Below are 16613 nucleotides of genomic sequence, written 5' to 3'. Positions count from 1 at the left end.
GAAGATGCCACTGTTTTCTACCCTTCGTGCTTCCTGTTAAGTTGTCATCACAAGCCAGAGGGGTTACCAGATGCTATTTGTAGAGTGCTTCAGGGACAAGATTTGTCCAAACAAAGATATGCTCATTTGCAAAGGAAAAACAGCTCCTGACAGTGAATACAAGTTGACCTAGTAGGCAACAGCAGGGCAGCAAGACTGGGAAAGATAAGGAGTATTCTGAAAAGCTTTGAAAAGTAGTAAGATCTTTGCAGCCCTCTACAACTAACTCTAGAGAAAGTAGATGCCACTGTTATGAGCAAAGGAACAATTCAATGAAAATTGTTTAATTACAAATAATTTGACACTCACAATTTATTATACAGTCTCCCAAAAGAGAAATTTCAAGCTTTGAATCTATTTGAGTTTTCTATTATGAGCATTCTATTTCTTGTTCCCGTTCTCAACACTGAAGATTAGGACAAAGGCTGAGAAACTTCAGTGATGGCTACAAGAGACTACAAGATTATCGGGCTTAATAGTTCCCAAGCTGGAGTGTATCAGAAGCACCAGAGATGCTATTGTAAAAATATAGATTGTCCCAAAAATTCTCATTTAGTATGTCTAAGATGCAGGGAGATCTACTGAGCTAGTCACCTAGAGAGATAAAGTAAATAGCTGAGAGTGTCACCACTAGGAAATTCAAATAATTCAGATAACCTGTCCCCAGTTCCATACAGTATCCATTACACAACAATGTCTCTCAATAGAATAAATACTAAAGACGCCTCACTCTCTAGTCATTTGTCAGTACTTCTCAAAATGTCGTCCAAAAAAACAAATATAATTTCCTAGAATTTCCTTGATACAAAGTACTTAGCATTTGTCAAAATCAGAGACAGAAAGCAGAAAGGTGGTTGCCAAAGGTAGAACAAAGAGGGACATTGGGAGTGATTGTCTAATAGGTACAGAGTTCCAGATTTGCATGACAAAAAGAGCTCTGGAGATGGATGGTGGTTATGGTTGCACAATAATATGAATATACTTAATTCCACTGAGCTATACACTTCGAAATGATTAAGACAGTGAACTTTATGTGTATTTTATTGCAACTTAAAAAACAGAGGAAAACTGCAACTATTTGGGAAAGACATCAATACCACCAAAAAGATAAAATGCCCAGAGAAGCACTGCAAAAAATAAAAAATAAAAAAAAAAAACAAGCAAGGTCTAACTTTTAAAACAAGTTATCTTTGCATAGTGTATTTGCACATTAATTCAAATCAGAACACATTTCCCCACTTAACCTAGAATGTAGCTAAAGTATGACAGCCCCATAAAACATACTTCAATGCTGAAATGTCACAGCTAAAAATAAACCTCTTCCCTTTGAGGGGAGGCTTGGTGTTCAAGGAAGCTGAGGGAGAAATGACAGAAGAGAACTGAGCACTCAAAGTATGGGAGAGGTAGAAGAGAAGGCAATTCTTCTAAAGAGAAGTACAGGGCCGGGGCCATAGCTCAGTGGTAAAGCGCTTGCCTCGTACATGTGAGTCACTTGGTTCAATCCTCAGCAGCAGGGAAAAAGAAATAAATAAAGATATCATGTCCACCTACAATTAAAGAAAAAAAATTTTAAAGAGAAGTATAGTCCCCAAAGCAGGAAAAAAAAAACTGCACATTTGATGCAATTATGCAAATTAAGCATATGCATAAATAACACCAAAATGTGTCAGTGTTGTTATGAAATTTTACTAATTTTAAATTAGCAAAGGACTTTAAGAAGACTTCAAAATAATAATCAAGAGTTCCTCTACAATTAAAATAGCCTTTGAGGGGTGAGGTTGTGGCTTAGCAGTAGAGCACTCATCTAGCACATGCAAGGCACTGGGTTCGATTCTCAGTACCACATAAAAATAAATAAATAAACTAAAGGTATTGTGTCCAAGTACAACTAAAAAATATATATTTAAAAAAAGCATTGTAAAAAAAAATCATAGGTTCGTTAATATATAAACTGTCCTTGTCCTTCCACCATATACCACACAATGAAGGACATAAAAAAAAAGAGTAAAACTTAGATCAAAATAAGTACTCATCATTTCATAATTCATCATTAAAAATACTGAAGGTGAAAGCAATACTTGAAGGTCAAATGCAATTTAAGTTATTCCAGAAAGATTAACAGTAAAATAAATGACACATTATCTTAATCTTCTACAATTAACTTGTTATAATTGGATAAAAGCCACAGAGTCCATCAAATGTGTTTCACTAAAGGACCCTTTTCTGACCTAAAAGAAAGTGTATTTAAAGAAAGCCACTTTCGGGCTGGGGACATAGCTCAGTTGGTAGAGTGCTTACCTTTCATGCACAAGGCCCTGGGTTCAATCCCCAGCACCACAAAAAAAAAAAAAAAAAAAAAGAAAGCCACTTTCTGATTATCCACACAGTCACTATGAATCAAATAATCTGATAAGTCCTGTATTTCCAATACGTTGGCCTTCAGTGGTGATGATAACATCATTGCATACCTTATCTTCAGACAAATGGGATTCAAAATATTGTACTGAAAATAAGTTTCCCCTCACTGAGTTTTATACTGAGTATGGTCACTGCCTCAGGAAAGTAAAAACGTAATCTATGATGGTGGACTATTTTATAATAAATATATTTCCTCCATAGTCATTATTCACTGCTAAAAAGAAAAGCTGATAATAAGCACTATATAGTCCTTAGTGATGCTCAGGAGTCAACAGAGGACAAAAACCAGAGATGAAGATAGTCTGGGTGGCATTTCCAAATATTTCTTTGACTCTACTGACCCCTGGTGGCCATTAAAAAGTTTTTTTAAGGATGGCTTGGTTTTTTGGTTTTTGTTTTTTTGTTTTTTGTTTTTTTGTTTTTTGTTTTTGGGGGGTTTTTTTTCATAGTTGTGGGACACAAGTTAATATTTCATCAGCAATAAGAAGTACATGATAAATATGCTTGCCTTCAAAAGGAAACAGATATTTAATAAAATGTAGAAAGGGGGACTGTATTTAGTTCAGGACATTTAATAACTGTTGACTGCTGCTTATATGTAAACCACTGTGCTAGGTCCCAGGAATGGAGGGGTGAACAACAGTAGCTACCCTTATAAAGAGCACAGTCTATTAGGGACCACCAACTAAAAGGACATGAATGCAACGAGAGGGGCACAGAATGCTAGGGGAATGTTTGGAGGGGTTTGGCCACATTAGAGAATGCCTGTAAAAGCAAGTAGCTAGAATACCAGGAGAAAAAAATAGCATCCCAGGCAGAGGGAATGGAATGAGGAAAAGCTCTAGGATGAGACAGACTGCGAGTTCAAGAGATATAAAGAATATAACATTCTAGGGCTGGGAATGTGGCTTAAGTGGTAGCACGCTCGCCTAGCATGCGTGAGGCACTGGGTTCGATTCTCAGCACCACATAAATGTAAAATAAAGATATTGTGTCCACCTAAAAAATAAATAGTTTTTAAAAAGAATATAGTATTCTAAAGCACAGAGCTTAAGGTAAGGTAGAAGTTAAGACCAAAGAGGTGAGAAAAGGTTAGATCTTGTGAATATTTTTTTAATTTGTTAAGCAACTAAATTTCCTTAAGAGTGCTTTTCCCCCTACCAAAGCAATATGAGAGTTCAAGTCCATAACTGCTACATAAGAAATTTTGTTGATCTTTGAACAGAAAGATCTCTCCTACAAATTTCCTCCACTCTCTTACTCTTCTTATCACTGGTCCTTATTCTGTCCACCACTTATTAAACAAATTAATCACTTAGGACCTTTCCTCCAGCTAAAACTGCCCTTGTTGTTCACTGTGCAGAGGTGGTTTCTGAATGGACCAGCAAAGGACATGCTGACCCAAGGGCAGCCCATCAGGAGACAGCCAGCCATTCAAAAAGAGGTTTGCTTCTGGGGCTCTGGGCCAGTGTAACCAGCCCCATTCATATCTAGATGAGAACATCTCAAAGGTTGGTGGAAAAGTGAAAAAAAAAAATGAAGGCCCATAAGGCGGGAAAACAGCCCCAAAAGCACTGGCACTCATCTTTACAATAAACACTCTTTATCACCAAGGTAGCTCAACCATCTTATGGAATCCTTTGCTGTTATTACAGTGCCTTGTATGCCTTGTATTCTTTTTTTTTTTTTTTCAAGAGAGAGAGAGAATTTTTTAATATTTATTTTTTAGTTTTTGGCGGACACAACATCTTTGTTTGTATGTGGTACTGAGGATCGAACCCGGGCCGCACGCATGCCAGGCGAGCGCCCTACGGCTTTGAGCCACATCCCCAGCCCCAGTGCCTTGTATTCTTCTGTCACCCTTGTGACATTGAATAATATTATTCATATCACCACAGCTATGATATTTGAAAATAGATATCACATGTTTAGCTTTCTTATATTCATTAGAGCACTATAATCCCTCAACACACATTGGACGGACAGACGGATGGATGGATGGATGGATGGATGGATGAATGGATGGATAAACAACTGACTCATGGAGAACTGAAAATAAAATCCAAACTCCTTAAAATTTATAGTATGCTTCCTCGTCTCCAATTTCCATCATTCTCTACATGCTCCAATAATACTAAACTTCTCCGGAATCTCCAGACACACAGGTACTCTTCCATTTTCCCTGCCTCTACACAAATCCTTCCCTCTCCCCTTAGTCTCACAAATGCCAACACTTTCCTCCTTCTCTACAAGCTCAAGTGTCTTGTCTCTGTGCTTCCTCACTTTGCATCTGCCTCCCCACCCCCACCCTCACCCCATACCACAACCTCTCCACAGGCCAAGTGTGCTCTTCAGCTTTAGGCAGCTAAAAGAGTTAAAGAATACTTGGTTTGCTGTTTTTAGCATGTGGCCCCACACAACTACGGGAGAAAAAAAATTAAAGAATTTTGTTCCTCAGTTTAAGAAAAGAACTGAGTCTACAGAATACTTATATATCTATAGATTGTGGACATTATGAAGTTTATTGCTCTAATATAGAGAACTTAAGAATCCTTTTTAATATTTAATATTTGTTTTTTAGTTATAGTTGGACACAATACTTTTACTTTTATTTATTTTTATGTAGTGCTGAGGATCAAACCCAGGGCTTCACATGTGCTAAGCGAGCGCTCTACCACTGAGCCACAACCCCAGACTGAGAGCTTGAGAATCTTAAAGCAATAAAATGAATAGAAAGCAGCCTTTTACTCCAAACTGAACTAAAGATCAAATGAGAAGTCAAACAACTCGTGCTTGGGGCTGGGGATGTGGCTCAAGCGGCAGCGCACTCGCCTGGCGTGTGTGCGGCCCGGGTTCGATCCTCAGCACCACATACAAAAAAAAGATGTGTCTGCCGAGAACTAAAAAAAATAATTTAAAAAAAAAAAAAACCAACTCGTGCTTACTAGCTGAGCATACCTGGGAAGTTCCTCTATGTGGCTGGGCCAAGATATTCTCATTATAAAATGGGCACAATCATGCCCACCTTACAGAATTACACAGTATGCAGAATAAATAAGAGAACATATCTAAAATACCTTGGCTGTGCCAGGCCAACCTTCTTAAAACTCATTATAATTACATGACACTACAGAGAGGACTAGCTGATAAAACCAAAGAGTATGAAGGCCCAGTGTTTACATTATAAGCAACCCCTGAACACCAGCCCTTCTCTCTCTGTAAAACAGTGCCCCTATGTCTTCTCTAATTTTGTATTTGTCTAACATTTTGTTTTGGCTATTACTTAGCTATATTATAAATAAATAAAATAACTTAAGACCTCAGATGCCAATCCTACAATCATGCTCTGTGTGTGTGTGTGTGTGTGTGTTCCTGGGGACTGAATCCAGGGCCTTGTGCATGCTAGGAAAGCACTCTATCAACTGAGCCATATCCCCAGCCCCAATCATGCTTTTAATAATTACCCATAACATTTTTCTCTACAAGTTTGAAACTTTTTATAACATGGCCTCCAATATTCTTTAAAACCATATCGTGTGCTCAATAGAACTTCTGCTAAATTAAAAAGGATAAAATTGGTAAACACATCTTGTAAACATCCATAAATATGAAGTCTGGCTATCAAGCAAGTATCAAAAGCCCCATTATGGAATAAAAAAGACATGGAATACATACACAAAAGAGTTTTATTCAGCCAGAATGAGGAATAGAATTATGTCATTTGCAGGAAAATGGATTATCTTGAGAATATTATGTGGAACAAAATACACCAAACTCAGAAAGTCAAGGTTGTATGTTTTGTCTTATGTGGAAATAAGAGAGGAAAAAGGAAAAGAAAGGTGGGACATATCATGAAAATAGAAGGGAGATCAACAGAGTAGAGGAAATGGACCAGCAGGAAGGAGAAGAAGCAAAGAGGAAATACTGGGGAATGATATCGGTCAAATTATGTCATTATACTGTGTGCACAAATGAGTATGTAACAATCCCACTATTGTTTAAAATTATGATGTACCAATAAAAAAATATGGAAAAAAGACCAAAAAAAATTTTTTAAATGTTCATGGTGAGAGGGGGGAAAAAGAGTCCTATTATGACCCTAACACAATCCTCTTTCATATAGGTCAGTTCCCACAACTGAGTCCTACACGAGACTCCAAACTACAGTGCATCATGCAAGCTGTAATTTCATGCAGATCATGCAGATCATTTTACATATCACCTAGTTTTTACATAAAGAAAAACTTACAATATATTTTCTTTATTTGACATAAGGAAAAACATAGATTTGTAGGTTATAAAATATACATATTATAAAAAAATAAATATCAACTATGCACTTAATGACCAATTTATATCCCATTACTTTAAATTTCTTTATTTTTAATTATGGTAAATTATACATAACAAAAAATTTCCCATCTTAGCCATTTTTAAGTGTACTGTTTAAATATGTTCACATTTCTGTGCAGCAAATCTCTAGAACTTTGCATTTTAGAAAACTGAAACTCTACCATGAAACAACCCCAGTTGCCCCTTCACCCCCCCACCCCCCCCACCCCCCGCCAGAAACCACTATTCTACTTTCTGTTTCCATGATTTTGACTGCTGTAAATGTCACACAGCATTTGTCCTTTTGTGACTGGTTTGTTTCACTCAAAATAATATCTTCAAGGTTCATCAGGTGTCAGAATGGCCTTCCTTTTTAAGGGTTAAGAAGAGCCCATTATTTTTAAATAGAGCAAAAGTAAGAACAAAATTTTGAAGAAAGAATTAAGAATACTACGGGCTGGGGATGTGGCTCAGTGGTAGAGTGCTCGCCTAGCACATGCGAGGAGGCCCTGGGTTCAATCCTCAGAACCACAAAAAAATATATTAATTAAATAAAGGTATTTAAAAAAAGAATTAAGAATACTAAATATTTTAATTGAAATTTCAAAAACTAAGCTAAGCTCTTTCCCTGGGTTGCTTCTTTGGGGAATGGAAATTCCTAGAAACAGAATCACAATTCTAAGATACGATAAAAAAAAAATCATGTATTTCCATTTGTTTACTGAGGTTCCTCTTATCAATAACAAGTTTGCCTGGAGGTAGGTTATCTGTTAGGTTAAACCATATAAAATTGCTGCTATTAGGCACTTTTGACCTTAAAAAAGGATAATTTCATGTCCAAACTGATAATTTATCATTTTTCTTTTAAACTCATCTAAAAGATACTGCTTTGAATGTGAAGAAAGGTGTACTACCTCTTACATCTACTAACCAGGGCCCAGATTCAAGGTATTTTTACCATAATGTTGTGGTTATGGAATTATAGGGTTAATTTGGAGCACAGGCTTTTGGCTCCAGGCTTCCTGGCAAATTGGTAAACTCCTTCAAACTTTGTTTTCCTCATCTAGAAATTGAGTTTAATAAAATCTGTTTTCAGAATTATTAATTAATGATTGTGATAATACAAATTAAATGTGGAGCGCACCTAGAGTTGTAACTCAGTTGTAATGCACTTGCCTAGCATGTTTGAGACCCTGGATTCCATCCCCAACACCAAATAATGATTCCTAAAATTGAGGCACCTATTAAATACTGGGTACTCTTATCTTACTCGGATCTTAGGTTAATGAGTGATTACTCTTTCTAATACTGTAGCTTTCAGTGGTACAGGAGGAGGGTATTTCCCTCACAGGAAACTTTGGCAATGACTAGAGATATTTTTGTTTCACAACTCAGGGGAGAGGAAGCTGCTACTGGCATCTAGTAGGTAAAGGCCACACATACAACTCAATGTCCTACAGTTCATAGGACAGTGCCCACAAGAAAGAATTTTTGTCCAAACATCAATAGTGAGAAGCCCTGTACTAATAGAATTATTGTTTACAGCTCTTATTCATAAATATATATTTTTTAAATTTCCAAAGAAAAATGGGGAAACACTGAATGGACCTTCAAGTATCATATAGTAATGCACAGGAGAAAACCTGAGGCAGAGAGATGAAGGTATTTTAATGCCCTGCCCTGTTAGATCTCAGAGCTACACAAGTTGGCAGCAAATAAAGGAAATAGGTGAAGGCACTGAGGAGAGAGAAGGTTTAAGAAACAGAGGTCAACATGACTGTTTAAAGTCATTATTTCTTAAAACAAAGACAAAGGGTTAGTTAGTTCAATCACTTGCCAGGAACTGTTCTGAGACATAAAATTTGCCAAGTAAATAGCTACGTAGTCATTTCTTAGTTTTAAAATACTCAATGCATGTAATAAGTAAGCAAACACTTATTTAATCAGTTTTATACCCAAATGCTAAAAGGTTTTAGCTTTCAAACATTTTATTATAGAAAAAAGATAACAGTGATTAAAATGTTTTGATGATAGCTAACCCACTGATAAACATGTTAAATTAAAAATAAACCACTTATATTGTCTTGATGGTCATATTAATTTTTTTCCTATTTGTTAAATAAGTGACTTGGGATATACTTTCCCACCTGAATGATTTAAATCATTTTAATATCCCCCCAAAACACATTTATACTTACATTCACTTGAACTTGAATGGACCAGTCACCAAGGATTGGATGTGATGATACTTGAAAAGTTTTGGAAATGACTCCAAGCTCACTTTGTTGTGACAACCATTGTTGGATCAAATTGGATTTGGGGTCCTAAAACAAAAACCACACATGTTAACTATATAAAGGTTGCCCCTGTACACATGTATCCTATTAGGTTAGGAATGATGTTTGTAGTACCCTGAGACACATCCAGAACATTCCCCAAAATAAGACACTAAGATAGGTTTGGGGAAATGTCACGTCTACACTACTAAAGAAAACAAATCAAAATTTTTTCTTCTATTTCCCCCCGAGAACATCTTGATTCTGCTCCAACTTTTAATTCCTGGCACCATGTTTCCTTCTACAACATGGACATCACCAAACTTAAGGTGGTGCCAAAAGAAAAATCTGCTGTAGAAATAACAGGCCCCAATTATTAGAGTCTCACTATGTCAGGCACTCTGCCTTGTCTCAAATAATTCTAATTCTGCAGGACTGCATTGTCTTCACCTCGTAGTTGAGAAAACTAATGCCTGGCCCAATATTCTAGCACCAAACACATGATGGAATTGAGCATTCAAATCCGGGTCTCTTTCAATTCAATCACAGCATATCAGAGAAATGTTTAACTAAGGACATAGATGAAAATCACTTGAGTCTTCCTGTAATCTCCCAGACAGTATCTCTTCATGGAGTACTCACCCCAGGCACTCCAGCAGCTAACCCAGGTTCCTCTCACATTCCAAGCCCCATCAATTCTGTCTCATCCTCCTTCTCCCTCTCCCTCTCTCTTTCTCTATCTCTCTCTCTCCTTTTCATCCTCACAGTCCACCACCATATCCTGTTTTCTAACAACTGCGAATAATCTCATCCCTCCAGTCTGCCCCCTCTGATACAGCTTCCCCACTGCACAGTGTGATCCATCTGAAACATAGATCTGAGAATGAGGTACATGGTTGAAATGTTGAGCATAGTTCTTGGCATGTAGCAAGCAATGAGTAAACACTGGAGTGATCATTCTAATAGACCAGTGGATACTGATGACTTTAGTCTACAGAATGGACTCTCCGCACTTTTGCATGGCTTACAAGGCCCTTAGCAATCTGTCCCCATCTACATTTCTACACGCATCTTCTTCCAAACATACAAATTTGTTTGCAGTTCACCCAGGAAGTCCACACATCTAGACCTCTGCAGTTGCTACATGGAATGTTCTTCCTTCTTTGATCACTAGTGAAATGAGCTCCAGCTTCTTACCCTCCATACACACCTCCAACAGGCAAAAATGACTATGTGGGCACCACTGAACCTTCAATACCTCTGGAGTTTACTCCTCTTGAGTGTAACTTACTAGTATAGGCAGTAAAAAAAAAATGTTTATTGTATATATTTTATTTTACAAAAAATATTTTTGTTCCCAACTAGATTTGAATTCCTGACAGCAGGGGGCAAATGTTTTCTCTGATTCTTATTCTCTGTCCTTTGACTAAAATTAACGAGTTGGCTCTGTTATTAGAAACCAGAAGAAATCTCTCTGCCAGAGTAGGGAGATGAAAGTTAGGGTAAGCACAGTGCTGAGAACTGAGTAGGCAGTAGTTTAATCAATTGAGAATCAAGCAGTAAGCTAGAAACTAATTGTTAAAACCAGTGACCAAAGGCAGATCAAGAAGAAGCAGGTCACTGTACCCTTGGCCAACTCCTGAGACAAGTATTGTAACTGGCAGCTGGCTCTACTGGGCCTGCCACAGCATGAGGCATGGGAAAGCTGTGCACTTCAAAGGCCCAGGAAGAAATATAAATAGCTAATAAATATGTGCTGTCTAGTAATTAAGGGAATGAAAATGAAAACAATAAAGTACTATTTTTCTTTTTGTAGACTGACAAAGACTTTAAAAATGAACAATAATTCTCAACATTACTTAAAGGGTAGAGGGAGGGAACACCCATATTCTGCCAATGTCTTATTGTGGTGAAGGTGTCATGTCCCTCTAAACAGAGGACATCATGAACTGACATCTTGGTGACTTTGTACCTGGAAGATCTCGGTTGTGGGGTGCATGAGATAATCCCTCTGGTTTCCCAAGCCCATCTTGGACTTACATCTAACCCTCACCAGTAAGGAAGACATAGGCGATATAGAACCACCAGAAATGATTACCGAGCACAGCGGGATTTGAACAGGCCATGCATGGCACCATCACAGCAGAGTCCAGCATTTGTACATGGTCAGCTCCTGCTGTACCCACACAGGAGTCCACTTAGAGTTGAACAGTGGCCCCCGTATAGCCACAACAGCTGTGTGCCAGAAACACTGGAATGGTGACTCTTCGGGTCACCTCTGGATGGCTTTGGATCTCCATCAGATGCCTCAGCACAGCACTGTACCTGCTGCCTGCACCAGACTGTCTCAAGCAGTAAATTCCGTGACTGGAGAATGTGTCTACAAGGACTGCTTCTGGAATGCAGGATTATATGCAAGGTTTGTGTCTGTTTGGCATATAAAATCAGAGAAGTCAAATCACTCAGGATTTGATGGCCCCCTCACCTGACCAGAGCTATGGTTTTGAAGTTGCGATAGCTTCTGCAGAGTGTCAGGGCACAGTCAGAGGATATACCCCTAGCCAAATATACCTGTTCCCACACAAGATTGTTCACCTATACCAGGAGTAACAAAAAAGTTCAGGGTAGAAGCCAGCCTTCACAGTGGCAGAGACCCTTATGTCTATAACATTAGGCCAAACTGACAGAGGATGTTCAAGTTAAGGCATGTTACTCATTGCCAAAAAGCCTCTGAAGCCCCTTTCTTTCCTGAGGCCAATGACTGGGGCAGGCAAAATGAATAACACCAGCAATCCCCACAAAAAAACACTGAAGGTCCCTGAATAGGCAGTGATGGTCCCTATCTTAGTTAGGTCTTACAGCCATTCTTGGCTGGGTAAAATAATTCCCAAAAAGTCAGCTTGCTGACTTGCAGGAGTGCTTCTGCACATCAGCCTACAGGTGGTATTGCTAGGAGTATAATAACCGACCTTGTCAGGGGCTCAGACTCACAAATTGCAACTTTTTTCTTGGAATTTCTGCCCAGAAACCAATTATTCTACACTAAAAAAAAAAGAAAAAACACAGAAAATATCACAAGGTCCTGTCCCAAGTGACTGCTTTCAGCAGAAGGAATACAACAGTGTGGGCATTCATATCAATGCCCAACCTGGCCTCTACAAGTTACAAGAGGCAGATAGCTAGATCTGACTCCTTAGCCAACCTCACTCTCCAGGTACAGAGAGGATATAGCCACCCTCATGAACTGACCCCAAACACTGCATTTCAGCCTAAATTCCTGTCCCCTGGGCAAAAGGGTCACACACTAGCCAGGCCAGTAGGATCCCTTAGAACTAGAGTATGTTAGTCAGCTTTTTGTCACTGTGACCAAAAATACCTAACAAGAACAATTTAGAGGAAGAAAAGTTTATCTGGGCTCATAGTTTCAGAGGTTCAGTCCATGGTGAGCCAACCCCATATCTCTGTGCCTGACATGAGGCAGAGCATCATGGCAGAAGGACATCCAAAGAAAAGCTGCTCAGCTCATGACAGCCAGAAAGCAGAGAGAGAAAGTGGGGTGCCAGGGACAAGATGTAATCCCTAAGGGCACTTCCCCAGTGACCTACTTCCTCCCACCATGCTACGGTTACCTCCTTGTAGTCCATTTAAATTACTAATCCATCAAATCCACGGATGAAGTCATAATTTAACCATTGCACCTTTGATCATTGCCACATTACCTAATGCACAAGCTTTTGAGGGGGACACATCCTAGAGCTAACACAGAGCTAACAGAGGAAGGTCTCGCTAGGAAAGCCAAATGTGAGGGGCCTGGTCCAAAATTGAACAGAAGAGTCCAAAGAATCTACAGCTCTAAAGTTTCAAAGACAGAGTCTAGAGTGGAGAGGCAGAACCACAAAAAATGCAGAGGCCAGTTCTGGGGGTGTAGTTCAAAGGCACGGTGATAGCTGAGCACATGTGAGGCCCCAAGTTCATTCCCCAGTACCACAAAATATAAAACTAAAATGGAAAGGAAGGAAGGACAAAAGGAAAAAGAAGACAGCTGTCCAGAATCAGCAGTGGTAGTTCTGATTTAAAGCCTAGAACAAGCTATTTCTCTGGTTTCTCTGGTGCTGTCTTTTTTTTTTTTTTTTTTTTCTCTGCCTGAGGTAAATGGAAGGAAACAGCTGAAAACAGCCAGAGAGCTGTTTAGCACTCACCTCTGAACCATCATTTTACATCAATAGCAAGTCCTCAGGGTACGTGAATAATGACAGATGGTATGAACGGAGTCAGTTCAACCCTGCTCAGAGCCCCATGAACTTAGAAACGCTATTCACAGTATCAACATGCTTTATGGACATCTCCATATCTAGCTAGCAAAGGCAGAAATTCACAGAACTGAAGACTCAAAAGATTTCATATTTCAATTCAAGAAATATGCATTGGGCACCATGACAACCGACATGATTTTTGCTATAGACATATCTTGGCTTGAATTTTATTTATGTATTTGCCCTTTTGGTTGGTGGTGGTGGTGGTGGTTTTAATTTATAAAAAGAAAAAACTAAAAATACCAAACTAAAAAGCCTGGGTTTGTGGCTGGGGTTGTGGCTCAGCTGTAGAGCACTCACCTAGCACATGCGAGGCCCTGAGTTCAATCTTCAGCACCACATAAAAATAAATAAATAAATAAATAAAGGTATTTTGTTCAACTACAACTAAAAAATAAATGTTTAAAAAATAAAAAGCCAGGCTGGGGATGTGGCTCAAGCGGTAGCGCGCTCGCCTGGCATGCGTGCAGCCCGGGTTCGATCCTCAGCACCACATACAAACAAAGATGTTGTGTCTGCCGAAAACTAAAAAATAAATATTAAAATTCTCTCTCTCTCTCTCTCTCTCTCTCTCTCAAAAATAAATAAATAAAAATTAAAAAAAATAAAAAGCCTGGGTTTATCTTCCACCCTGTTATTTATTAAAACATTTAGAGTGACCGATGTCACAGGACTGAGGGAATCCCAAAACCCATGATTTTAAAATCAGCAGCTTCCCAGGCCAACTGGAATAAGCTTTTCACATGATGGTCAAACGTATAGCATGTTCCTCCACTTAAATGTAGAAAACCAAGCCCAGCTGGACCTCAGTTTCACTCTCAAAGGGGAAATACCCAATCTGCAGCCATGCTACCCCCTGATATCAGAGTGCTCAAGCAGCAGATACCAAATAAATTCTCTCAAAAAGGGTTTTGGGCTGGGGATATAGCACAGTTGGTAGGGTGCTTGCCTTGCATCTTCAGCACCATAAAAATTTTTAAAAAAAAGGTTCTTATTATAATAGTAACAGCTAATCACTGGTGATCATGTACTAGGCCCCAGCCACGGTTCTAAATGGTTCACTCAAATTATCTCATTTAATCCTCCCAAAAGCATCGTGAAGTATTATTACTACACATTTTATAGACAGGGAAACTGAGGCTCAGAGAAGTTAATTTTCTCAAGGTCACACACTAACATCTATTCTTTTACAGTTGATGGTGAGCTTTTAAGATGTTAAGTCAGATCGTGTCATGCCTCTCCTTGAATTCTCCAGTGAATTCTCATTTCACTCAGTGTAAAATATAAAGTCCATATGATGGCCAAAAACACCCCACATGGGCCCAGCTCCCAACCCACTAATGGTGTCTGATCTCATCTCCTAATACTCGTCCCCTCACTCCCTGGGCCCCAGTGCATCACCAGTTCTTTCAATGTGCCAAATAAGCTCCCACCTCAGGGCCTTTGCACATATTGTTCCCTCACTTTGTATGTGCTCATTCTTTTATTTCCTTTGTATAGGCTCATGTTTTTTATTTTCCTTTCCTTTTATTTTCTCTGCTCAAATTGTCTCCACTGACGACTTTATGGAAAATAGCAAACACAAACTAATTTGCTCTCCTCTCTCCCAAACACACACACACATATATATGTATTTATATTACATATAAATAGCATATAAGTGTATGTATAAATTATATATACATGTACACATACATATATGTATGTATATAATACATATATGTAAATACCATATATATGTATATATTTATATATGCTATTCACTATCTGTTTCTTCACTACCCATAAACTTGATACAATACCAAGAATAAACTTGACTTGGGGCTGGAGTTGTGGCTCAATGGTAGAGCACTTGCCTTGAAAGTGTGAGGCACTGGGTTCAATCCTAGCACCTCATAAAAACAAATAAAGGCATTGAGTCCATACAGAACTAAAAAAAAAAAAAATACTTAAAAAAGAATAAACTTGACCTGATGTGAGCAGGGACTTAATCTGTTCTCTTCACTGCCCTGTGTCAGTACCTAGAATACAGAAGTCCATTAAATGTATGACAAATGAAAAAAAAAAAAATCAATGAAGAAGCCAGGACTCGAACCGAAACAGGCTGACCTTGAAGCCTGAGCTCTGAACCCAGGCCTCTACCACCTCCCTTCCTAGACAGAGGATTCCCATCTTGAGAACAAAGCTTATCTTAGGTGAAATTCTAAGATATTACAGTGTCAGTCACATGAGCAGAACTGGCTGGGGATGTAGCTCTCTGGTAGAGGTTTGCTTAGCATGCACAAGGCCCTGGGTTCCATCCGCAGCACCACAAAACAGTCATGTACCAAATCCTAAATCATTGCTGAACATGAACAGAACTTCAAGAGAGCTTTGGTAAGGCGGTTTGAACTCCTTGCTTTACTTGTGTTTGCCACTTACCTTAATTAGAATGTTCAAAGAGGTTTTATAAGGCTTGAAATCCGAGTAGAGTGTAACAACCCGAAACTTCACTTCTTGCTTTGGCTTATAGAGCATCTTGTCTGTTTGAATAAAAACAGATATTCTCTTGGTCTCAAATGATAAGTGTGTACTATCAGAGAATAAAATCTCATTCTGGGCATGTCCAGTTACACGTAGCTCATAAATCTCCTCCGCACTGTTCAGAGGTAGCTGTGGGGGAGAAGAGATAAGGTATATCAAGGTCTCATTTTTTACCTCAAAAATGTCTTCATTATAATCTAGAATAGAAAATTTAAATACACAGTATTATCAGAAGTAACTGCAATGTTGAACAATTTGCCCTTCCTGGGCACCAAACAATTTGTTTTCCTTTTTTAACATCTGATAGTTTGCTCTCTGATTATATCAAAGGGTTTCAGGAAGAGAGGACACACACCCCACAGCTCGCTCCCTCTCAGCAAGAGACAATTTATTGCTTCCAACTCCACTTGCAAATTATTCTCCCCGACAGTTATTAGGGGTCAGAATCCCTCAACATCCCCCACATCCTTTCTGTGCTTGCCCTATTCGAGACAGTCCACCCATGAAAGGTACATTTGCATTGTCTTCCTGCATCTTGTTCATCATGTGTCAGTCTCAGTAAGGATGATGGTGCTGCTAATTGCATTACTATTATTAATAACAGAAACCCTACCTTCTACCATTAACAGATGAGAAACCATACTAAACAATTAACTATATCATTCTACTTCAATCCTTTAGTAGATGCTTAGACTAAAACCATTCCACAAGC

General features: G+C 38.7%; 1 protein-coding gene across 15 annotated transcripts in view; it reads right to left on the bottom strand.

Annotated features, from left to right (window-relative positions):
* The window catches only part of Cd109 (CD109 molecule), a 228338-nt gene that overhangs the window by 147275 nt on the left and 64450 nt on the right, over positions 1 to 16613 (bottom strand). For all 15 annotated transcript variants that reach the window (XM_058578868.1, XM_058578867.1, XM_058578879.1 and 12 more), the window contains 2 exons: positions 15800 to 16030; positions 8988 to 9113 (listed from right to left, as the gene is read on the bottom strand). In XM_058578868.1, coding sequence (XP_058434851.1) covers positions 8988 to 9113; positions 15800 to 16030 — 357 coding nt within the window. The remainder of the gene's footprint in view (positions 1 to 8987; positions 9114 to 15799; positions 16031 to 16613) is intronic.

Source organism: Marmota monax, unplaced genomic scaffold (assembly GCF_021218885.2).
Source record: "Marmota monax isolate L192 unplaced genomic scaffold, Marmota_monax_Labrador192_F-V1.1 WCK01_AAM20220418_F8-fsc00091, whole genome shotgun sequence".
NCBI classification, from domain to species: Eukaryota; Metazoa; Chordata; class Mammalia; order Rodentia; family Sciuridae; genus Marmota; species Marmota monax.
Note: the sequence above shows the minus strand (reverse complement) of the source record. Positions and strands in the feature narration are given on the sequence as shown.